The sequence below is a fragment of the Eschrichtius robustus genome, chromosome 1 (genome assembly GCF_028021215.1).
Source record: "Eschrichtius robustus isolate mEscRob2 chromosome 1, mEscRob2.pri, whole genome shotgun sequence".
Taxonomy (NCBI): domain Eukaryota; kingdom Metazoa; phylum Chordata; class Mammalia; order Artiodactyla; family Eschrichtiidae; genus Eschrichtius; species Eschrichtius robustus.
Window position 1 is genome coordinate 119,027,046 of NC_090824.1, and position 26,616 is coordinate 119,053,661.

Consider the following 26,616-nt stretch of genomic DNA (forward strand, 5'->3'; position numbering starts at 1 on the left):
TCAGGGCTCCTGCTCTATTTCTTTGCAATTCTTTCTTAGGCTGGTGGCAAGACAGCAGTTGAAGGTACCACATATGGACATAACCATGTCTCATGTAAGAAAAAGGATCATCTATTATATGTCTTTTAAGAATCTTTTTCCAGAAGCCTCTTCAACAGATTTTCCCTCATGATTCATTGACCAGCACTGGGCTTAACAGAGTTACTCAACAGAAATGGGACCACCATGTTTGTCTTAGTCATTAGGATTTCTCCCAAGAGCTAAGAATAGAATTACTCTTTCTTTGTTCACAGTAGGAAAGGATGGACACCCTCCCCCACCTTCTGAGCAACATCTGGGCTCTAGCAGCGAGGTAGAAGTATGGCTGTGTCTAATACAGTTGTCCTTTGAGAAAAGACATGAGTATTTGAGTTAAGAGAATGTGTTTACTCACAACATTGTAAAGCATTTATACTCCAATAAAGATGTGAAAAAGAAAAAAAGAAAGAGAATGTGTTTACTAAGGGAACTTGGAAAGCAGACAAACAAAACCACTCTTCACCTTTCTTTACCTCCTTCTAGAATATCAATGAATAAAAGTTTAATAATCGCAGTACTCAATAACAATCTTCAGAACATCCACAATAAAAATAAAGAGGGAGTGGGAGGAGATAGGGGAGAAAGGATTCCTCAGTTTAGGCTCATTTCATCAATGAGATATTTATTTTTATCATCTGTCAGTATGCCTGGTGTTAAAGCAGTTACCTGACTTCAGCAAGTTTTCAGTTTAGTTGAGAAAACAGAGATAAACACATGAAAATAGAACCGTCAGAATTTACTCTAAACTACAGTTCTCCGGCTGTACTTCATGAAGAGAGTATAAAGGAGAAAAAACTTTGAGTATAAAAGAAGAGAGCAGGACAAAGATCAAGATGTAAGAAAGTGCATCATCACCTGTTCATCCAGAGTCATTGAGATGACTGATTATGAACTCTTCACATATTGGAAGTGGAAAGGTTGGCTGGGGTCAGATTGTGGAAAGCAAAGCATTCAGTGCTACATTTAGGATTATTCAACCTTTTCCAAGTGTGGAGTGGAGTATCTCATGAAAGTTTGAGTTTAGGGTGAGATTACAAAGGGAAACAACTAACAAAATAAGAAAATGCATGGTAAATAGTCCTAAGAATTTCTCTCAGCCTTGCAAAATGATGTTATCTATTCTCTAAATTTATTAACCAGTTTTATTAGGTGGCATATTACTGAATCCCACTCAGAGTGAGAACAGATCAGAAACACTGGGTGAATTTTAGATTTAGTGATCAAAGAAAGCCTTTCCAGATTTTCTAGCCAAATAACTCGATTCTCTTATCCTTGTCAGCTAACTTGTTCTCTGGAAGTAGTCAATAAATTTTGATATAAGTACGTTTATTATAATCCTTGAATAACAGCTAGCTTTTGGGGGTGGTCACTAAAAAGCTCAGGGCAATTACAAAAATTGTTAACTATATAAATAGTTGAAAGCTTGCCCTTATCTAACAGAAGGAAGTAGTATAAGCCCAAAACCTCTGTGCATGTCTACCACCAGATAGCAGGTGACAGGGAAGGAAAGGGGGAAATAACCTCTTCTCTGGGAAGCCCCTTAGGTTTTTAGCCTTTGTACTTTTGTTTTTCCATATTTGTGTAGTAATGCTACAGTTGGTGATTACAAGCTAGAGATAAAGATACCAGTATGATTCTAAATAAATTTGTATATTTTATTCATGCACCAGTTTTATAAAAAGACAAAGATGCAGATCTGTCTAGTGTCAGAGGTATTCTACAGCATTATGGTCTCTGTCTAGAATTTGAATTCCATTCACAACCCCAGAGTTCTCATCCATAGCTAATAAGCCGTCAGTGGGCCAGAATTACAAAAAATCTATGTATCTTTTTTCTTCATTGATTACATGATAGATCTATCATTAGGAAGAAATAATAATAATGTCTCATGGTCAAAAAGACCTTTAGGCTCTCAGAGTGAGTGCATTCATATCTTTTACCTCATTCGCTTCATAAAGGCAGATTAAAAACAAAAACAAAAAACTGTGAGTGCCTATTTTATAGTCAGGACTCAAGATTAATTGATAGTACAGATCAACCAGAATGCAGGTCTGCTGATTCCCAGTATCCACTAAACTTCCATGCCCTTTTTTGAGCTTTACCAGCCATAGGATTGACTTCTGTTGAGCTAACTCAGTCTGTCTAACTATCCAGCCATCCCCTTTGTGACCAATAGCATGAATTTTTGAAATGACTAAGTGGGGTTTAAAGTGCTCAGTCCATGAAATACAACTTGGCATTAGTATGAAGTTCAAACAGATAACAGTGATTTAACCATGTCAGTATTCTATTTTAATCAAGTACGTCACAGTGGGGCAGCCCAATCTATAATAAAAACAAAATAGGTTTGAGTATATGTATATTTTTCCAGTTTAATAAAGTATATTTTGAAGATAGACGTTAGCATAGTTACTTCATGTCACTGTCAAAAAAATGATGAATATAGGTGATTTCTTGCCTGAGTAACTCTGTGCACACATCTCATTCCTCAACACTAAGCTAGTGAAGAACCACAAAAATTGCCTGTTTTGCAAAGCAGATGTGTGCTAACAGTTTTGATGTGTTTAAATATAAACTTGTATTAATAATCCACACAAATTAAGTAATGTAATAATCAGGCTCTGTCACAGGCTGATCACCCAAGGATGTTGGGGGAAATGATTGAAAATAAAATATTGTAAACATTAAGGGAAACTTTTAAAAATAATTTCGGGTCTTTTTCAAAATAGATCATGATTAACCTCTTATCCACATAAAAATTCACAATTCTACATCAGTTTTGGAAAGCACTGATGCACTGAAATCAATGGTAAAGTGTTAGCTGGTTGTTTTTATACGAATTCTTCATGTAGTCAGTTACTGGATTTTTCTGGTTGCTAAATTCTACTTGCTAATTATAAAATTACCCACAAGGCTTCTGTTTCAGTGGGCAGTTTTAGATTGTCCATAATTTATGTAGTTATGATTACATTTGTATGTCTAGCAGGAAGCCTTTAATGGTACTCAGAATAATTTGTAGTTTGCTTACAAGTTAAAAAAAAATTGTTAGCTGATGAAGTATATAACATATATTTTTCTTACAATTTTAGTATTTAAAATTGTTTTGTATAATCAGAACAGTATTCATGTAACTGTGAAATATAATCAGGTTGTTAAGAATCTATGTATCCAACTTAACAAAATGTAAATGACTAATAAGAATACAATTACTAGGTTACTCAGCTAAAGTGAACTATAATAGTTCCAATTTACCCATAAGTTTTTAGTTTCCTAAATATGGCAGATTAACCTGCAACAACAAGCTCTGGTGGAACATAGTTTAAACTTTCATTTAGCAATAAACAAGACAAATTAAGTAAACCTTCTCCAACTTCAGATTTCTAATATATTGATAATTCAGTTTGTCACTGAAGATTTGTTAAGAACAAAACCATGTATTTAATTGAACAGTCTTCATTATTTTCTATACATAACTTACTTTCAAATAGTAAAGATTTTCAATCATTTGTTTTGTCTTTTTCTTTTTAAAGGTATTTTGGTTATTTTAAAGCTATTTTATTTTTTTTAATATTTATTTATTATTTATTTTATTTATTTATTTTGGCTGTGCCAGGTCTTAGTTGTGGCACGTGGGATCTTTAGTTGTGGCATGTGAACTCTTAGTTGCAGCATGCATGTGGGATCTAGTTCCCCGACCAGTTGAACCTGGGCCCCCTGCATTGGGAGCGTGGAGTCTTACCCACTGGACCACTAGGGAGGTCCCTAAAGCTATTTTAAAACACTGCATTCTCCCCAATACATGAATGAATTAATCCTTTTATTTTTTTCTTCTGTTTTTTTTTTCCTTTTTATTCTTTCTGTTCTGAACTTGTATCCTTGCTTCTTCTGTCTTCTTTTTTTTATTACATTGCCACTTTTCTAAAGTTGAAGAGTAAACAACATTTAACAAAATTTTCGTGATGGGGCTTCCCTGGTGGCTCAGTCGTTAAGAATCCACCTGCCAATGCAGGGGACACGCGTTCAAGCCCTGGTCCAGGAAGATCCCACATGCCACAGAGCAACTAAGCCCATGCGCCGCAACTACTGAGCCTGTACTCTAGAGCCCACGTGCAGCAATGAAGACCCAACACAGCCAAAAAAAGAAAATAAATAAGTAAATTTAAAAAAGAAAAATTTTCATGATGATATTTTCCAAATTAAATAATATGTTTTGGTGTAAATTATGTTGGGAAAATTTTTAGCAGATAATCCTAAATGTATTTGCAATCATTTGAAATTGGTGCATTTGTGCATTACTGGAGGCACAAGTTAACATGACCCTTTAGAAAGCAGTTTTGGCCTTATGAATTAAGGATCATAAATATGTTCATACCTTTTAACTTAGAAATGCTATTTATCCTTAGACATATTCCCCAAAAGAAAAAACACAGTATTACCGTTCATAATATAGTGATATTCAATTACTATTCATAATAGCCAAATGAAAGCAACCAAAATGTCTAGCAGTGAGGTAATGGTGGTTAAGCAAATTATGATGTAGAGAATCAGGTGAATATTAATGTAAGTCATTAATAGCATGATCATAAAGATTAAAAATATGGGGGGAGGGACAGAATTTTAAATTATGCATATTTTAAGTACATTTTCTCAAGATATGTGTGCATGTGGACAGAGTGTGAAGAACATGAAAACATAAATGTAGTTATGTTTTTTTTTTGTTTTTTTAAATTTAATTTCTTTATTTATTTATTTATGGCTGTGTTGGGTCCTCGTCTCTGTGCAACGGCTTTCTCTAGTTGTGGCGAGCGGGGGCCACTCCTCATCGCGGTGCGCAGGCCTCTCACTGCCGCGGCCCCTCCTGTTGCGGAGCACAGGCTCCAGACGCGCAAGCTCAGGAGTTGTGGCTCACGGGCCCAGTCGCTCCGCGGCATGTGGGATCCTCCCAGACCAGGGCTCGAACCCGTGTCCCCTGCATTGGCAGGCAGACCCTCAACCACTGCGCCACCAGGGAAGCCCAGTTATGTTTTAAAGTATAGTTTTTTTTCTCAACTCCCTACACAGTTATATTAATAATGAAAAAAATTATTTAATGTGTTGGGTTTATCAGTAGCCAGTAACATGCTGAAGACTGAACAAAAATTTTCACGTAAATTTATGCATACTTACAATATATCTTTACCCTTTCCTTCAGAACATATCAAGATCACTGAGTTAACCAAGGTGTGTGGGTGCTTTTGGGTTTTGTTTTAACAGGTACCAGTCAGTGGCCCAGACCTGGAGGGCAAGCCCCTTCATCCCCAAGCTATGAAAACTCACTCCACTCCCTGGTAAGAGCCTCCGAGAAACATACAAGGTCTCTTTTATCTAATAGTGTGGAGTTCTTTTTTTTTTTTTTTTCCAGAAAATCTTGAGTAACAATGAAAAAACAGTAGGATAGCATTACACACAAATTCTTTGCTAACAAATGGCCTGATTTAGTTGAACTATATAAGACACATTGGGTGTGCCTTTTACCATCTGTTCTTTGGGACATCAGGCTTCTGGTCTCAGGACAGCTGGTATTAAAATAGTGTTATGGGATTTCTGTTTCTTTGACAGATCTAGGGTTTAATTTTACTATAATTTTATGTTTACATGTAAAGGAAATTTAAAGAAGAAAAAAAAAAAAACACAGACCAAGTAAGAGAAAATTAGTCCAGCACTGCAAAATGGTTGTATTTTACTCTTTCTCATATGATGATACTGTGTATAGTTTATTACATTTCTGTTAAAATTTTTAAATGTAACATCAATTATTTTTGTCAGGAAGATTATTGTTTCCCATGTTTTCTTTTTTAAAAAAGAATGTATTATGTAAATTGTACAAGCAAAACCATTGACAAACAAAGCAGTAGAATAAAGGAGCCTGTCTAGGTATTGAGCGTGAAGAATTTGTGGTAGGATGTTAACTACTGTTGCCTTTCTATACTTACCACAGAATTACGAAGCATTATAAAAACAAAATAAGGATGACTTGATGGAATGTTAAGTCATGCTATCATTCAGTAATTCCAGGTTGCAAATAGAAAAGTTCTTTTTCTGTGACTAACAGAACATTTTAAATTAAAGGAAAGTTTTCTTCTCACATATAAGCAAATATAAGCAATGTGTGCTATTTAGATGCTAACCTTATAACTTTGCTGTTAAATCCCAGCCTTCTCATACCTTAATACAAGTAGATCTTGCAGGTCTCCGCGTTAACTTTACTAACATGTTATGCTGACATGCACATCAGCTATTTCCTCATCTCTTTTGGAGTTAATCTTAACCTGTGCTTTGCCTCCTGTTCTGTCTTGACTTTGCCAGAAAAATCGAGTTGAGCAGCAACTTCACGAGCATTTGCAAGATGCAATGTCCTTCTTAAAGGATGTCTGTGAGGTACTATTTCTTTTAGATGGTGCCTTTTTTGTGTTTCAATTAATTATACTTCCTATTATTCATTTAAAATCATCAAGCCTGTACAGACTCCAGAGTCTTTTAAAATCAAACAATGACTATTTTCGTTTTTGTAACAATATGTAAGAATAGGCTTTTGTTGAGTGTGATTCTTTTTAAAAGAGTTCTACTGGCATGTGCTTTTATTTTCTTAAATTCTAATATGTTTGTGGATGGGGCATGTGTATATTCACAGACAGACAATATCATTTCATCAGTTTTTTGAAAGAGCACATTTGGATGTGGTCACCATTTCAGATAGGTATTAAAAATATTCACTTAAAACAAAATTACAACTTAAATTTGATGGATTTGAAGACCCTCCCCCAAATTGCCCTGATTTCAAAGATCAGTGTTAAAGTACAGGTTATCTTTTTTATCAATGATAATTGAGTATCAGACACAGTAGAGTAGCCTTCAGCTTTTGTAGAAGCTAAAAGAAATAACCTCATGCTATATTGGTAAATAGATTTTATGAAGCAGTGATTTGCTTCTGAAGCTTTGTTAATTTAGCATAGTCTACAAATATCCTTTCTTTAATTGTTGATTCGTAGTACAGGTAGCTTCTTTTGAAGCTACTTGATATTGCATATTCACTTGCTGTCTTCCCTATATCTCAAAGTAGGAAACATAGCAGTTTAATGAATGTAATAGATAACATCAGTAACCTCCATGTCTTTTTTCAATCCCTACAGCAATCTCGAATGGAGGATCGTTTGGACAGACTGGATGATGCTATCCATGTGCTGCGGAACCATGCCGTGGGACCTTCCACCAGTTTGCCTGCTGGTCACAGTGATATACACAGTTTATTGGGACCATCCCATAATGCACCAATTGGAAGCCTCAATTCAAACTATGGTGGATCAAGCCTTGTTACAAGCAGTCGACCTGCTTCAATGGTAAAATAGTGCTCATCCTTTTTGAAATAACTTCTGAAGCGTATTGTCCTACATGTTTTTCATGAAATCTTTCAGGGAGAGAGGTTCCTTCTTTCTGTAAGGAAGGAAGGTAGAGGGGCTTTTAAGAATTTCTTTTACTGTCTTGGGCAGGGTCATTGGCTGAGCATTGGCCCTTAAAATCCTACTATGACCATGTGCAAAAAGCAGAAACTTTCTACAGAGATCATTTTAGCTTAAACTTGGATTTTTTTTCCAGATATGTAATAATTGGCAGAACAGTTTTTGCCTTGAAACAGTTGTAGAAAGTCTTAATATCAAAATCAATAAAGCAAGACTGAATTTCAAGGGTTCTGGTCTAGAAAAGCTGTTTATTATAATTTGGAACCAGCCTTCAATAGTAGAACAAATGTAATATTATTTGTACAGGTCCAAATTTAAGCTTTATTCCCAAATGAAGGAAAAATGTGGGGTAGTTTTAAGAATGACTGTGATTTAAGTGACAATGAAAGGAAACAATTTTAGATTAATCCCTGAAGAGAGTAAAATCGTTCAATCCCTTTTTTTTTTTTAACGTGGTAGTGCTTTAAAGGAGGAAAAAAGTAAAATTCTGCAGCCATGCACATCAAAAATTCTGTGTCGAATGTCTTACATTGTTTTTTATACAAATTATGTTTTAAAGGAATGAAGCTCTTTTTGAATCTGCTATTTAACTGAAACCATGTGTTTGCATGTTTATGACATGGTTTTTAAGATTCATTGCATGCCGTGAAATATTCTCCTATGAAACAGATTTCTAGCTGTAAGCCGTGTGATCAAGGCTAAAATTCACCTATCATCGCAATAATTAGGTGCCCCAAATGCTGAAGTCTTGTGTTCTGTAAAATAGGATTGGTTCCAGATTTTCACATTCACATTCATATATCAGACAGCCACTTATATTCATTCTGGAGTTGCTGAAGTAAACATCAAACAAGGCTGCCTGGTTTCCTAAGAACAGTGTTTTCAGCAACATAGGTGACGTTAGATGCCCACATATCTTAACAACCAGTTTTTTGTTTTTGTTTTTTAATATCAGAAGATCTTGAAATTAAGACTCCTTTTAAATTAGCTTTCGTTGCTATTGATAAACTTATAAATGTGAAAACATTTTTAAATTACTGAATTCCTAGAAATATAAGGGAATATTGTAATCACTATTAGTGGTAGTAATAAAATAACTTTAACAGTATAATAAGATAGCATTTGTTGCAAGTATAAATTATTACTTTGCTGAAATACTGTTTATCCTTATTTAGAAGAATGACTTGAAAATCAATATGTTTGAATCCTAAGCTTGTCTCAGATGCAGTATTTGCAATTCTTAGTCCTCACCTCTTAATCGTTTTTTTAATTCTTCATTGTTAATGGCCCACTGCTCCTTTCTCCAGTTTATCTGCTACAATATATGATATATCTCTGGCTCCTCCCACATAAATATAGAATTTATATGAAATGGAACTTCTATCTTTGGGAGGTTGTTTTTACCAACTTTGGATATAAGTTGGAAAAGAGATTTTTCAAAATCCAGTCCTCCAAACCATGTAAAAACCTAGTGCATTTTAAAAGAACTTGTTAAGGGAAAAATTGTTTCTAATATTAGATACTGCCCTGAAGCTTTTAATTAAGAAAGTAGCTTCCATTATATTCACTAGGAATATGCTCCCTACTTCAGAGCTGCCAGAGATATTCTTTAAAAAGGAAAAAAATTCAAGGTAATCTAGAAAAAGAGAGTTCCTGAAACATGAGGTGAGTCTGGCTTAGTCTGAGAAGCAGCATCAGTGCTGCAGCAACTAAGCCCAGGCTATTGCTGAGTTTGTCTATCAAGGTCTTCCTTCAGTTTTTATAACCTTCTTAGAGGACACAGAGCTGAGAAAAGTCTGCCAGACATCATCTACTATATCCACCCCCTCTCCAGTCACTAATGGAGGTGGAGATGCAGATGTTTCTGCCAGGCTTACCCTCAAAAGTTATTAACTGACAAAATCTGACAATGTCAGGTGAGTTAGTATTCAGCTCCCATCCTTCTGAAATGAACTTCTTAGCTGTGAGTACTCAGTTCTCAGTTTCAGCAGAAAGACCAAAGAATGGAATGAAATGAAGATCACAGTCAGCCAGTGACTGTCCCAGCTAAGCCTTAGGCATATTGTTGAGGAAAACTCTTATCCTGGTGGCTGTTATTCATGTCTGAGGGCTTGCATCAGTACTGCCAGGAGCCTTGCTTACATGCTTTGTACCTACTTATGTGGAATCAACTCTTTTCATGTTCTGGGAGGGTGTGTGATTTGGGGGACATCTTGTAACTGTTGCCAGCCATCTTTAAGAGTTAGTCTGCTTTTATTATCTCACCCCCATGTTTTCTAACTGATCATGACTAAGAAATAACACAGTTTTACATTCTGGAATCACTTTTCTTTTTTTGTCTTGTTTAACTTTCTGGTACTTTATATACTTTTCCTCTGCATTAACATAAATTAGTATTTTTTTAGGCCCCTAAAAATGGAGGTTACATGGCCATTATTACAAAGTAACCACAGAAATATCAGTTTATCAGCAATTCTATATCACCATTTAGAATTTGTAAGGTCAGTTTCCTCTCAAAAATATTTAATTTTCATCACTTCATTTATCTTTCTGCAGAGAGTAGAACTGGTCTACTAAACATAAATACCATTCCAGGAACTCCACAGAACATTCAAATAAAATTTTTGATGTAATGGATTTTTGTGGGCATTTACTAGAGGTCACCATCCTAATTCCAAGTTTTAAATATGATGTTACTTTCTCTCCTAGCATTTAAAGGAGAAGAGTCAGCATACTTTTTTTGTAAAAGGCCAGATAGTAAATATTTTCAGCTTTGCAGGCTATATGGTCTCTGGCACAACTACTTAACTCTGATTTGGTAACACGAAAGCAGCCATAGCTGTTATGAAAACAAATCAGTGTGGCTGTGTTTGAATAAAACTTTATGTATAAAAAAGAGCCAAACAAAAAACAAAACAAAAGTAGTAAACAAAAAAAAAAGTAGTAAAGTAGTAAAACAAAAAAATAAATTAAAAAAAAAAAAAAAACAGGACCAGATTTGGCCCATAGGCATACTTTGCCAATCCCTGATTTAGAACATAAATTAGCTTCCCAGTGCAGGAAATGAGAGTTAGCAAGTTTTGTTTTTTGGGTTTTTTTTTGTTTTTGGGGGGTTTTTTTGTTTTCTTTTTCTTGGAGCCTATAACTTTTTTCTTATTTTGTTTTAATGAGTAGTTTGGGAGTGCTGTTGAAGTAGTTGGAATATTTGAGGCGAGCCAGAATGCACTGGGAGTAGAAGAGTAAGAGTTGATGGCAGGATAAAAGTAATACAGAGAGCTCTGCTTTCAGCCTTCAGTGCTATCAAGATAACTTGTGGTGTGAAGTCTACCTGGGCAGGTTAACCAAAATAGTCTCCTTGATCAAGGAAATAGCTTTGTTGCTGAGAACCTTTCTTTACATTATTTTCAGTTATAACAAGATTATGCCAGTAAGATCATCTACAGCTGATCTACTGATTTGTAGATCCATCTTCTTGTCTTATAGATGAAATAATTACTATTTTTTCATTATTCCAGAAAACAATTTTTATATTTCCCACAAAGGTAATAAGACTACCACCTGCCAAAAATATTAATAGGAGTCAATATCAAAAGACTTAACTTTGACTATTGTTTCTTTTAACTGAACAAACTTGACTAGCATCAAAGATTAGGATTAAATGAGGTTTCAACCACAGAAAGCTTTTAACATATTTTAGCTATCTAATATACACAAAAATTAAATTTCCTGAAGATTATTATATCAGAAAAAGAGACTAGGAAGTGGGTAATTACTACTCCTTCTCATATAATTAGCGTAGCCAGCCTGCCCTAGTTTTAACATTTGATCTTACTTTTGAATAGGGTTAACATTTTCATTTACTTAATTTCCTACTCCCTTTCAATATTTTGGATAGTTTCTCCATATTTTCTTAATGCAAATTAAAACTTAAGGCTTTATCAGACACTATTATTAGGATGTGATTGATGTATAATTTAAATTTTAAAACACAAAATCAGGATTTTTAGAACTATTGAAATGTCAGCGTTGGACGGACTATAGTTTTGCTCCCATTTATTTAATGTAAGAATAAACTCGAAATAAACTGCTGACAGCAAAAAAGTAATGTTATTAAGTGGAAAACTGAAAAGGAATGAGACTCATTAATTTCATTTAGGCATTACAAAGAGGTCTCAGCAATATAAAGTTATTGTACATCACATCAGTTTATGGCTGTAATATCTAAAATACCGAGGCCTGATGAGATAGCTCTGTAATAGCACTTTTATCTTTAACACAAAGTGCTCAGTTATTGTTCAGACAGTGATTTCAACTTCAAACTAAGTTAGATTAGAAGCTTTTGTGTTAATGGAAGGCTGATGCAAATCTTAAAAAGTTCCTCATTTATGATACAGGATAAAATTACATCCAGGAGGTCTTTTGATTTCTTTGTTACAAGTCCTGAGGAAATTTAACTCAGGCATGTCTTTTTTTGGGGGGGGGGGGGTGTTGGGCGGGCATTGCTTGGGTTTTTTGTTGTTTAAGCTATGGTTGGAGATGTGTGTCTTATATGAGAGCAAATAATGTTCAATTGTAGAACTTAAAGCTACCTTATATAAGGATTTAAAATATAAATCATGTCTGTTTTCTAAATCCTAAAGCAGTTAGAGAAACTATATTTTTCCTAGTTCTAAAAGATTTAAGATTCAGTTATTAAAGACTAACAGGCAAATAGAGTAATATTTTATTCAACATTTTGGCACTTTTTGTCACTTTATCAGAGTACATTCGGAATCATTTTAACCTTATATTTAGACAGTATTTAATTTTATTAGTATAGGTTTGTATACAGTAGAAATGGTATGTGTAGGTTTCAGCTAAACTGAAGGAGTTTAGTTTTTAACTGTATTTTACTTTTTCTAACCGATTTTTTTCCCAAATGGGCAACTTAAATTTTTTAAAATTTCGTTAAGACCACATTATAGTGCTTTTAAAGGGTTTTGATATGATTTTTTAAACTCAAAATTGTTTAAATGTCAAGTTTTTTAAGCCTGAAATCCATACAGATTATATATTTATGGAAATATTATTCAAAAGGAATCATAACAACTGGAATTCTTCCAAGTTTTAGCATAAAACCCTCTGGGTAAAACAAAATACTTACAGTACATAAAGAGCCTTTATTCAGTCTGTAGATTAATAGTGATTAATTTAAATCATTAGTACTCAGTGAATAGTACAAATTGAACAAATTATTAGAATTCAAAATCAGAGAGGAGTTCTTACTGAGTAGTTTTCAGTCTGTCCCTTAATTCACAAGACCTCTTATTCATCAACTAATTAGATTTAACATTTTTCCATTGTGGGTGTTGAAGCCATTGGCCAAATTAAATGAAAACAAGTCCCTTGTCAGATGCTCCCACAAAAATAAGGCCATAGGTAGATTGTAAAGATTCAGAATGCAAGATGATGTCATTTAATGGAACGGGCCTTTTATTCTGAAACGGAGCTCTTCATAATAATTGAAATTTAGAGCATAGCAGGCCTAGGGGTTTTTCCTTCCCCTGCTAGTCCCCCAGTAGAAGCACTCTGTCAGCTGTATGCTAACGAGATGAACAATTAAACAAGGTCCTATCTGGCTGGCCTCACAGTCTCTGAGCTCAGACAAAGAACTGTTTATACACCTGTTCCGTGTGTGGACAGAGCCATTTGAATGGGTAGCTTCAGATTAAAGGAAGGACATGGGAGCCAGGGTGAGCAAGGGTTAAAGAAAACTGTAAGAACTGTGAACATCAAATTCTCCAGAAAATATATGAGGGCCATTTGCAAGGGGAATCAAGTTACAAAGAAAAAGTTCCTGCTAACTTCATTAACATGAAAAACTCCAGACTTAAAACTTTTTGCTAGTCTGATGCCATTTTTAAAAGGTTTAATTTTTTTCAAGGTTGGTGTGAGAAAATACTTGGTTTGTAGTATTCTATAAAGACAGAGATATTCACTGACATTTTATATCCCAAAACAAATTGAGCAACCTTTCTGATTTTCCTTCAGGGAAAAGCAAACTCCTTAAGATCTATTGTTTAGATAATGATCCTTTGTCTGCCAAGCCTTTCATCAGAAAAGAGGTGATAGAACATTTTTATTAGTTGAGATTCAGAAAAATCAAAGAATGATTTATACTCATGAAATAAAAGAATAAGAATTTCACAGATGCGTCATCACTTATCACTCAAATGAGTGAAATTCATTTTGTTACTGTTCAATGGTATTATCTTACAGAGCTATAAAATGGGTTTCACAGGTACAATATATAGCAAATAAATGTATGTTTAAAAGTTTAAATTTTAAAAGGCTATTTCTTTTTCACTTACTTGGTGTGATAGCTCAAAATACTAGATAAGAGCAAAACTGGCATATATTACCAAAGATCATAGGAAGTTTTAAGTCCACATTATAAACACAGACATAAAAATCTTAGCTTTTACTTTATCCTGCAGTGATTTCCTCAGCCAGTCAAAATTATTCTAGTAATATATTATCTCTAAAATAGGCCTAGACTCCTAAGGTCCCAAAGAATTTGTAACTATTTGTTGTATTTTACCCTATCTATTTTTATAAAATGCAATTTTTGAACTGACCTTCCTCTCAGATCATTAGGTCATTGAGTAGTTCATAGCTAGCAAGAAAGCAACCTATGTGTTATGAATAAACATGACCAGGATTCCCTAGAGATAGGATATCATAAACTATTTTAAAAATAATTTCCTCTCTCAAATGTAATTTTCATAGTCCACTTCTTCACTTGGTGTTAGATTTGGTTCTTCAGATTTTTCTCAAGATTTTTTACGGGGGCGGGTTGCGGTTCAGGGCAGAAGTAAAGGTTAAGGGTCTAAGGGCAGATTTCCAAAGTGGTAATGGAATAGAAGGCTGTCTTGATTTCTGTGGTCCCTTCCCAGCTTTAAGATTTTATGATTCTAATGCATGATGAAATTATGTGGTTTAGAAAAAGGTTATGGTCAAGGCTTGATCATCCAAGGGAGTAGTGACACAGCTAATTCTCAGCAATGACTAATCCTCAAATAATTTAAAAAGTAGCTATGGAATACATTAAATGAGTTTTTCAAAACTACATTAAAGATAAGAATAAAGGTAGAGGACAGACATTTCTTAAAAAGTTGGGTGGAAGACCTGATATGTTCTAATCAGATCCACTACCAGTAGCCTGCATTGCCTGAAACTTTGGTTTCTTTTGTTTGGCTCACAGGAAACCAAAGGATAAACTTGCATAGGGGTATTTATACCTCTTAGGGTAAAATCCATACAAAGTCATGAAAGATAAAAGCTATATTAATTACTCAAGAGGGATTCAAAGCATGGCATTTTACTGGGATTGAAGGATTTGTTGAAAAACAGTGGTTCTCATGTATAACTCCAGGCAATAAACCTATTTAATTAAAGTCTTAATCTTCTAACAGCCACATCTGCTATTGTTCTAATTAAAAAAACTGGTTCATTTGTAACCAGTTTTTCTAAAAATACTGCGATAGCTGAAAACACTTGGTAGTGTTTGCCTGCCTTCTCAGTTCAGGTTAACTGTGACTTGTCTAAATCTGATTAAAACTGAGAATAAAAATATATGGCATTTTTGTTGCCTGGCAATGTAGAACTTTTATTTTAAGTTATTTTAATTTTGTATTGCTTTTGCTGCTCTTTTAAAATTTTTGAGGAGAAGCAATTAGAGGAAGAAAAAACAAGACACTGTGTGTTAGAAAAGGGTATGCTAAAGTATAGATAAATACTATTATTACTTGGAACAAAGCAGTTATTTTGCTAAATGCAAATTCATGGATACTTTAACATTTTTAGGTAGTACATGGAATAGGTTTTCAGATTGATTGATACACAGTAGAGGCTGTAATATGTAGTGCTGTATGGATTATAGAGTGCTTTTTGTCTGTTAGCTCATTTGCTTCTCACAGCAACCCTCTGTGGGATATAAAATTTGAAAGCTGGAATTTTTTAAAATATTTTTATTCACAAACAGTACTGCTGTCAAGTCTTTTACAATCCAAAAACCAGAAAAGTAGCATCCAAAAAATGTTGCTAAATTTAGATGAGTGATAACTGTTTTCTCTATTAAACCCAGTGAAAGAATTTGAACAATTACTGCACCATGAACTTCTTTTTATTTTTTTTATTTTTATTTTTTAACTTTAGGTCGGAACTCATCGAGAAGACTCTGTCAGTCTCAATGGCAATCATTCAGTCCTGTCTAGTACGGTCACTGCTTCAAGCACAGACTTGAACCATAAAACACAAGAAAATTATAGAGGTAACTGTGTAGTTCGTTTACAGCAGTAGTGCATACAGAGGTATCATTCTGGAGCACTGTCACCTTCTTCACAGTCAGATTGACATCTGTGAATCAAAAGTCACCTTAGGTGGCAGAATTCCAAATAGTAGTAGTACTACTGCGTGAATGTACAGGGTAGATATTTAGGGTTCCAGCTGGTCCATTTAGCTGGGCCAATTATAATATTTATTGATGGGTGAAACCCTGTGCAAACCGTTGCTCAGTGTTTACTGGTCACCTTCTTACCAGCTCCTGCATCTGTCCTCTTTCTTTCGTTTTTTTTTTTTTTTTTTTTTTCTTTCTTTTTTGGCTGCACCGTGTGGCATGCGGGATCTTAGTTCCCTGACCACACCCCCTTCAGTGGAAGTGCAGAGTCTTAACCACTGGACTGCCAGGGAAGTCCCTGTCCTGTCTCTTTCTAAATCACTTCCCCTCATGGCTGAGTCCTCATTGTCCCTAGAGGAATTGAGAAAGACATTTCTGAGTATGTTTAGAGCTCTGAATGATAGTAGCTGTTGTTTAGAAGATTATAATTTAATTGGAGAGACAGACAATTCTTATAAAAAGCAGACTGTGGTCAATGTTGTAATAGACCTTACAAATAAGTACAAATATATAGGTGGTATTAAGACCACCAAGATAAAGTTTTCCCAGTTGTATTTAACCATGATGCCTGTTTTATTGTGTTTGTCCAGGAAAATGTTAAAGCTTATTTCATTTACCTTGACAGCATCTTAGAAGTTAGTTTTTAAAATGCATCATGTTTCTCCTACCTTGTTTGATTGTTAAATGTGCCTGAAAATGAGCATTGGACTCACCATCAGGGTCAGGCTTGTTTTTTTTAAATACAGGTGCTTTAAAAAGCATTTTTTTCTAAGGTTTGTGGACACGCTCTTTCCAGCTCTGAATAGTTTACTTTTTTACATCTTCAGATTTCTATAGTAGCTCTATAACAACTAAGGATATTTACCATCAAGAAAGCTCTTTACTGGGACTTCCCTGGTGGCGCAGTGGTTAAGAATCCGCCTGCCAATGCAGGGGACACGGGTTCGAACCCTGGTCCGGGAAGATCCCACATGCTGCGGAGCAACTAAGCCCGCGAGCCACAGCTACTGAGCCTGCACTCTGGAGCCCGTGAGCCACAACTACTGAGCCCACGAGCCACAACTACTGAAGCCCACGTGCCTAGAGCCCGTGCTCCGCAACAAGAGAGGCCATCACAATGAGAAGCCCGTGCACCGCAACAAAGAGAAGCCCCCATTCGCCGCAACTAGAGAAAGCCCACGCGCAGCACCGAAGACCCAACGCAGCCAAAAATAAATTAATTAATTAATTTAAAAAAAAAAAAACAAAAAACTTTTTACTGTCTTAATTCTAATTCATAAATGAGTCTGGACATTTATTCTGTTTCTTTGCCTCTTTGTCAGGTGGCTTGCAAAGTCAGTCTGGAACTGTTGTTCCAACAGAAATCAAGACTGAAAACAAAGAGAAAGATGAAAACCTTCATGAACCTCCTTCATCAGATGACATGAAATCAGATGATGAATCCTCCCAAAAAGATATCAAAGTTTCATCTAGAGGCAGAACAAGGTATTTGTTAGCATCCAGGTATTAAATTTCACTCATTTGCCATGGGTGAAGATACTTGGAAAATTGAAGTGTGTCATGCATTTAAGTGTCAGCTGTGTTCTAGATACTGTGTTTGGACTTTTATGTCTGTTATCTCATTTAATCCTCATAGCATCCATAAAAGGGAGGCGTATGAAGATGACTCTAAGTTTATGTTTTCCATGTTTCCCACAATATTTTAGGGTCTACATATAAAAAAGAATTACTTCTCTCCCCTCAATGCTTATAGTCTGTAAGACAGCTAGAGAACAAAATAGCTAAAACAAGTTAAATTGTACAAGTATAGGTATTTAGATATAACCTATCAGTAAATATTCAAATACATTATTTTAAGGCTAAGTATATGGTAAGACTCTTGTATGATTTAAACCAGGGGCTGGCAAACTATGGCCCATGGGCCAAATCTAGTTCATTGCCTGTTTTTATAAATAAAGTTTTATTGGAACACCACTACACACCATTCATTTACATATTGTCTATGGCTGCTCTCACAGTGCAGTGGCAGGTTTGAGAAGTTGCAACATAGGTCGGATGACCCACAAAGCCGAAAATATTTACTTTCTGGCTCTTTATAGAAGATATTTGCAACTTACGTTTTAAACAATAATTTGAAAAGAGTATGGAAAAGGAAGTACTCCACATGCGTTGATGTTGTCGGGGAAGGTTTTCTAGAAACTGGACTTGACTTTGCTTTGAAATATGGATATTGACACATAATACATTAGTTTCAAATTATTTCCAGATTCTTCCATCAGATTTTTCTTCTAGTTCTACATTAGAAGTGGGTAATTTGATATATCCGTGGTACATCCTATTTCTTGGTATATATCCATTTATCAGTAGTATGTATATATCACATATAGATATTTATATTTAAAACATTGTTCTTCGTATTAAATTATGGTACAAAGGAAATTACAAACTAAAAGAACCAGGATAGTCCTTTCTGTCAGTCCCATACTTAAAAGTTGTTCTTTTGCGTTTGACATTCTCACTATTTTCAGTAGTTGACATTTCTCTTGAGGAAAATTAAATCTTAAGGTCCTAATACTATCATTTTAATATGCATTGTATTCAGTTGTGCAAGGGCATGAAGAAATAAAAATTGGGTCAGGGAATCCAGAGTCCACTCCTTTAAGGAATCTTAATTCTTTCATAGTTTCATTATTCAAATAGAACTTTAAGGGAAATAATTTGCATCTCTCCTCATCATTCATCCTTTCATTATATAGGTCAGCAAACTTTGTGTGTAAAGGGCCAGATAGTAAATATTTTAGTCTTTGTGGGTCATACAGTCTCTGTTGCAACTGTCGAACATTGCCATTGTATCATGAAAGCAGCCATAGACAATACATAAACAGGTGGGTGTGGCTCTTCCAATAAAATTTTATTTACAAAAGCAGGTAGCTGGCTTATGGGCCAGTTTGCTGAGCACTGTTATAGGTCATCAGAAATTGAGAAGGCAGTATAATGGGTTAATAATAACAGTACTTAGTAGTTAATAATAGTAAATTTAAAACACAGCCTTTGGACAAAATGAGGCTAACCTGGGTTTGAATCATGGCTTCATCACATTTTGGCAAGTAACCTTGGCAAGTTATTAAGCTCTCTGAGGTTTGGTTCTATCTTAACAGGAGACTTTCTGTTTAGGATTCTTGTGGGAATGAACTGAAAATTATGCATATAAAGCCCTTTTCACACTGTCTCACATGCAGTAAACATCAGTAAAGGTACTGTGGTAACTTATGATAATAATTGTAGATATGTGCTCTTGATTTCTTCCATGAAGCACTAACCTGGATTCTTGTCGCTACCCTGCCACTCATTAGCCTTGTAATCCTAGGGAGGTCACTGATCTTACAGTGGTTCTCAACCCTGCTGCACAGACTCCTGAAACATTTTAGAAATACAGGTGCCTGGCCCCTGAACCTGAGCTCACTGTATCAGCATCTCTGGCAGTGGGACCTTTGAAAGCTCTATTTTGTAAGTGCTCCTGAAGATTTTAGTGAGTGGCCACCTTTGGAAACCTTTGGGCTAGATGATCTGTAAAGGTTCCTTTGAAGTCAAAGAGCTAGTGATTCTCTATTATCAAAAGAATACTTTTATGAAATTCTTGACAATTGGCTAGTAAAAATCTGTTGTCCACTTGCTCTCTTTTTTTTAAGATTTATTTATTATTTTTTTATTTATTTTTGGCTGCATTCCGTCTTAGTTGCGGCATGCGGGATTTTTTGTTGCGGCGCACGGGCATCTCTCTACTCATGGTGTGTGGGTTTTCTCTCTCTAGTTGTGGTGAGCAGGCTTCAGGGCGTGTGGGCTCTGTAGTTGTGGCGTGTGGGCTTAGTTGCCCTGTGGCATGTGGGAATCTTAGTTCCCTGACCAGGGATCGAACCCGCATCCCTTGCATTGTAAGGCGGATTCTTTACCACTGGACCACCAGGGAAGTCCCTCTACTTGTTCTTTATTAGAGTACTCAAGGTATTAGAGGTGAAGCACCAATTCTTTGTGCATATTTTTTTCCAGGTTCTAAGAGGCCCTGCTCAGTAATTTATTTCTGAAATATAAACAGAATTTTCTAGAAGTTATTCCAAAGCATTTTTCTCAAATATTTTTTTCTGATTAATTAGTCTATTTTCATTACAGAAATTTGAAAATTACAGAAAAGCACACACAAAAATCACAAGAAACTCCACTACCCAGAATTAACCACAGTTTACTTTTCAAGGAATATCTCTTTTTCCATAAGTACAGTTTAAATTGGAGATAAACTGGATAAAAGTTTTATAATTTCAGCTTTTTTAATTTAACAGTGTATTTTTAACCTTTTTATCTACCTGTGAGTGTTTTCTCCAACATGTTTTTTTCTTGTTGTTTTTGTTTTTAGGCAGCTTTATTGAGGTTTAATTCAAGTATAATAAAATACACCAATTTTAAGTGTACAGTTTTGGTCCTTTGACACATGTATACAGTTACATACATTAATAATGTAGAATATTTCTGCCACCCCAAAAGTTTCCTCATGCCAATTTATAACCAGTCTTCTTCTCCCATCTTCTGGCAAACATTGATCTGCTTTCTGTTACCATACTTTTGTCTTTTCTAGAAGTTACTGTAAATGGAATCATACGATATGTAGTCTTTTGTGTTTGGCATCTTTTACCTAGCATAATCTGCAGCTTGATTTTTAGAGGGTACATAGTAGACCATTATCGGGATGTACTGTGACTTATTTAACCCATCTCCTAATATTGGACTCCCATTTGTTCTGAAGTAAATAATTCTGTGATCAACTTCTTTACCTAAATTTCTATGAACATCTCTAATTATATCCTTTGGATGAATTTCTAAAGTTGGAATTGCTGATCAAGAGATAATGAACAGGGCTTCCCTGGTGGTGCAGTGGTTGAGAATCTGCCTGCCAATGCAGGGGACACGGGTTCGAGCCCTGGTCTGCGAAGATCCCACATGCCGTGGAGCAACTGGGCCCATGAGCCACAGCTACTGAGCCTGCGCGTCCGGAGCCTGTGCTCCGCAACAAGAGAGGCCGCGATAGTGAGAGGCCCACGCACCGCAATGAAGAGTGGCCCCCGCTCGCCGCAACTAGAGAAAGCCCTCGCACAGAAATGAAGACCCAACACAGCCAAAAATAAATAAATAAATAAATAAATTTATGAAAAAAAAAAAGAGAGAGAGATAATGAACAATTTACGGCTTTGGATTCATTTTGCCAATTTGTCCTTCAAAAAAATTGTTCCAGTTCACCCATGTTTTAAAATCATCACCACTGATGATGATATTTCTTCCAGAACAAAAAGTATAGTCATTTTCTGAGATACTTCTCTCATTCCATATCTTAAGCTTTTCTTCCTCCTCCTCACCAGGGGACTGCCAGAATATATTTAAGAACATAAGCAAACTGTAATACATTACTATAGTAGTACAGTGTTTGTCAAACCTTAATGTACATATGAATCTTGTTAAAATGCAGCTTCTGATTCAGTAGGTTTGTAGCGGAACCTGAGATTCTGTTTCTAACGGTAATGTAACACTGTTTTTACAGTAATGTAAAAAGTAAAGTTTTTAAGCAGTAATGCTGATGCTGCTAATCACATTTGGAAAAGCAGGGTGCTATAATATGTGGTCATTCAAATTATGTTTATGAAGAGTTTCACTAGTAGTGTGGAGAAGTCTTTATGCTGTAATGTGCAATGAAAATGCATTTAGAAATGTATGTGGGGGACTTCCCTGGTGGCACAGTGGTTAAGAATCCGCCTGCCAATGCAGGGGACATGGGTTCGAGCCCTGTCCGGGAAGATCCCACATGCAGCAGAGCAGCTAAGCCCGTGGGCCACAACTACTGAGCCTGCGCTCTAGAGCCCACGAGCCACAACTACTGAGCCCGTGTGCCACAACTACTGAAGCCCACACACCTAGAGCCTGTGCTCCACAACAAGAGAAGCCACTGCAATGAGAAGCCCGCGCACCGCAACGAAGAGTAGCCCCCACTCGCCACAACTAGAGAAAGCCTGTGCGCAGCAACGAAGACCCAACGCAGCCAAAAAATAAATAAATTTATTTTTTTTTAAATGTATGTGGTATAATTTCAACTATATAACTATATATTTGCATTGAGGAAGGACTGGAAAGAAATATACAATAATGTTAAGTGTAGCTATTACTACCATTTGGAAAAATTTATAGGTCATTTTTATTTTTATAATCTTTAATTTTGTACAATAAGCATATCTTACTTTACAGCGAACCTAATAGACATTGTTGTTACTTTGCCTTCCAGCAGTACTAATGAAGATGAGGATTTGAACCCAGAACAGAAGATAGAAAGGGAGAAGGAAAGGCGGATGGCTAACAATGCCAGAGAACGCTTGCGTGTGCGGGATATCAATGAGGCATTCAAAGAGCTTGGTCGAATGTGTCAGCTTCATTTAAAGAGTGAAAAACCCCAGACAAAACTCCTTATTCTTCATCAGGCCGTGGCAGTCATCCTTAGTCTAGAACAGCAAGTCAGAGGTAAGTAGGTTCAGCAGAGATATGTAACTGTTCTGCTTCCAGTGAGTAGACATTTCTGTGTCCACTCGCTTTTCTGCTTGGGCAGGTTGTTTGTAGGTGCTCCTAGTACTTCTGCCACCGCATCATCCGTATCAGGTTTTCTCTATAATTCTCTCACCTCTGTCTCATTATATAGGTCAATATCTGTAGGCTCAGTGCTTCCCAGAAACCAGTAGGGAGTAACCCTATGAAACAATGCAGTGAACAGCCAGCCTCCTACTCAGCATTAGTGCTTTGTGCCTCTTGTTGACTCTGATCTCCCACGCTCTTGAATTTACCTGCCTACACCTGTCCTCCAACCTGCTCCTTCCTGTCTTCCCTACTTCTCTGTAGTCAGTTTCTTGCCTGCTTTACCCAGGGCATCTGTGAGGCCCTGATGGTTAATGGGATGCCTGGTCATGGCCCCTACTGGCTTTGCCCCCTATGGATGTCCTTTATACCCATGTCAATAAGGTGTCAGAGTTTCTTCGTTGATTCCTGATCAGGAATGCCATGAGGTTCTTGGGTGAATATGCACTGGCATGCCTGTGTGTCCCTAAGGACAAAAGTGTGGTTCATACAGACTTATCCACTGCTGACTCAGACAGCTCTCCCAACTGTTTTATTTTGATGGAATCTTTTTTTTTTTTTTGGCCACACAGTGCAGGTTGTGAGATCTCAGTTCCCCAACCAGCGATTGAACCTGGGCCATGGCAGTGAAAGCCCGGAACCCTAACCAGTAGGCCGCCAGGGAACTCCTTGATGGAACCTTGAAGAAGCTTTGAAGCTTCATTTTTTGAACAAAGTGTTTATTGTACACCTCCTCTGTCGCAGTCAGCTATGTTCTAGACCCTGGGTTATCAAATTAATACAAGCTTCCATCCCTTGAGAGGTTCTATCATCAAGCTTGCTTTTTTGAATATACTTATATATCTTCTTTTTGTTTTTTTATTTATTTTATTTTATTTTTTTTCTTTCCACACACACACACTGTATTTTATTTTTACAAGAGATAAGTAGACTGACACCAAGCATTGTACATGGATGACCACAACAAAAGCAACAATGATTGCAATTACCACACATGAAACACACTCATACTATGTCATAATATTGACATTCAGTCCAGTAATCCTCCACTGTAACAGCTCCTTTACTTTGCAGTGAAAATTGATTTGTATATTCTTTGCCTCTGAGTCCTTGTGGCATTTTTTTTTTTAATTCAGACAGAAAGTCACAAAAATTATACTCATCCTCATCAGTTCACTCAGTCCCATGTAATTAATTTTTTTTTTCATCTTGATCTTTTGTTAGCACTTTTATGAGTTCATCAGTTTTTCATTAGAGTTCTGAAAATGCTTATTCATTCAGTTCAGCAGTACAGTCAGTTACCAGAAACCTGTACTTGTCAGAGTCTTTTCCATGAATTTCTTGAAGATGAAAGCCTTTTATAGGAACATATTTGCAAAAGCATCAGAGTACACCCAGAACTGTCTGTAAATGACAAAAGACTTAAAAATGACCACGGTTAAAGATTTGATGAAAGTTCATAATAATGCAGTTGACAAGAAAATTAGTTATTTCTGAGATATACATTTTAAAGTAATAACTAGGATTATTACTTATAACATTATACCAGAACATATAAGATTTTTAGAAATTTCATGTAATGTCTGAAACATTTATATTAACATATTTCCATACATATTTCCATACAAATACAAATATAAGATTTTTAGAAATTTCATGTAATGTCTGAAACATTTATATTAACATATTTCCATACAAATAACCCAATGAAAGTTTAGTATTAGTTGTTTTGTTTGTTGTTTTATACTGCAGGTTCTTATTAGGCATCAATTTTATACACATCAGTGTATACATGTCAATCCCAATCGCCCAATTCAGCACACCACCATCCCCACCCCACCGCAGTTTTCCCCCCTTGGTGTCCATATGTCCTGAATATACTTACATATCTTCTTGTTCAAAGTTACGAATGCCTCATCGTAAGCCTTTGTGCAAAGAATTTATAGATGTGGCCTTTGATTCCAGACCCCATCTCTAACCTCCCGTCATTGAGAGCAACTTTGTCTTCCTTATTTATTGGGTATTTATATAATATTTTATTTAAAGAAAGTTGGAAAAGAAAAAATAGTAGGAGTGGGCAGATGCTTGACAACTATGACAAGGTCCCTCAGCACTGATCATAGAAAGAATACTCTTTCTAAGGAAACCAGAGTTAGAGAACTTGAACACATTTTCAGAAAAACATAACACTAGTAATTAATTCATCTATTCCTTTCCCTCCAGTGTTTTTAATGAATAAGAATGATGAACAGATAAAACACTTACCACTAAAACCAGATACTGCTCCTGTTGTCTTAAGGCCCTTGAAGTACCTGTAAAGCATACATGTTAATGAAACCTGATCAAGAATTTATAGACTTGGGACTTCCCTGGCAGTCCAGTGGTTAAGACTCGGCACTTCCACTGCAGGGGGCACAGGTTCGATCCCTGGTCAGGGAGCTAAAATCCTGCATGCCGTGTGGCGTGGCCAAAAAAATATTTTTAATAATAATAAAATATATTTTTAAAAAAAGAAGTTACAGACTCCCTTGTGATTTTCATAAAGACAGTCTGATAGCTGCCTCTCATCTGTGGCAGGAGCATTTGTCCCTTGAGCTTTTACTATCTCCTGTCACTTTACCAAATGTTTTTGTTCAATTATGTCTGACATTCAGTGGTCCAAGTATATTCATCCTCCTCCTCAGCAGCCCAATATATTTTCTACCCTGACGCTACCCAGCCTTTTGCTGTCAAGACTGTTGCCTCCATCAGCACTGTGAAAGTTTTACTGTCGGGACAACAGTGGTGCCAGAACTTATTCAGCACTTTTCCTTCTCACGGTTCATTAGAGCTAGAGTAAAGTCATTTGTGTTCTTTAAAGTCTTTTTTTTAAGATCAGAGGTACCTACTCTCAGATCCAAGCCATCAAAAATGAGAAATACCTCTGTTTGAAAAAAAGTTATAAACTCCATCATGCCTGGGTGGATCTTATTCATTCATTTGTAAGATTTCACCTTGTCATGATTCCATGCAAGCACCTAGAATAGAAAAGCTGAGTCTGAAAGAGGATCTAACATCTAGGCTTATCCAGCTGCCTACTAACTTTCTGGTCATTGTTATGGGTACTGACTTTTTCACACTATTCTGGAAAGCTCTATATAAGGAGCCATCATTGACTGATTAGAATGAACAAAATTTAGATACACTGAACTGTAACTTCATTAGGGACTGCTTTAATATTCATAAAAGCCTGCCTTCTTCCCACCCTCAAACTCTGGGCTTCAAAGCCCAGAGCCTTTATTTTACAGCTTAATGTAAAAGCCGTGGGATCCATGTAAGACTCCTTGAAAGGCTGGCTATCTAACAGAGTTTCGAACCCTTCGTGTAGCCCATAATACCTGTGCCTTGTCTATAGCAGCACCTTCAGAGTTTGGTATAACCGCTCTCCTTCCCTGCACTTTATCTCCAGCAGTTTTGAGTTATTTTGGTAACCTGTTCAACTTTGAAAGCCTCTTCATCCCTGCAGGGGCCCTACGCAGCAGCCCCTGGGCCCAGCAATTTCTATAAAGACATACATTTTGTTTACATGACCTACTTTGGACATCCTCTGGGCTCTCTGGCCACCCCCTTTGGTTTGGGGTAGTGTTCCAAGACCATGTCTAGCTGTCCAAAACCTGTCATCCCTAGACAAGTGGATATACCAGGAGGGCAACCAGACCTGGGTCTAGCAGTGCATCCTTCGAGAAAAGCAAGAAGTGGCTTCCCTTCCAAGCCTCAGATTTTGCCAGAGCATTTTTGTGCCTTGGTGCTCCACATATCAAATCCCATATGGCCTCTGTCATTGCCAATTTAAGCCTTTCTGTTATCGTGACTATAATTTTACCATTACAGTTTTACTAATCCTCAGCAGATTTCACATACTATCTTCAAGTTTGTCCTCTCAGCTTTACTAAAGATTAAATTAGT

General features: G+C 36.2%; 1 protein-coding gene across 5 annotated transcripts in view; it reads left to right on the forward strand.

The window, feature by feature from the left end:
- The window catches only part of TCF12 (transcription factor 12), a 373,142-nt gene that overhangs the window by 334,824 nt on the left and 11,702 nt on the right, over positions 1-26,616 (forward strand). For 3 of the 5 annotated variants that reach the window (XM_068552257.1, XM_068552277.1, XM_068552287.1), the window contains 5 exons: positions 5,332-5,405; positions 7,248-7,454; positions 15,771-15,885; positions 17,334-17,496; positions 22,331-22,563. In XM_068552257.1, coding sequence (XP_068408358.1) covers positions 5,332-5,405; positions 7,248-7,454; positions 15,771-15,885; positions 17,334-17,496; positions 22,331-22,563 — 792 coding nt within the window. The remainder of the gene's footprint in view (positions 1-5,331; positions 5,406-7,247; positions 7,455-15,770; positions 15,886-17,333; positions 17,497-22,330; positions 22,564-26,616) is intronic. The other 2 variants (XM_068552268.1, XM_068552295.1) reach the window with 1 other exon arrangement.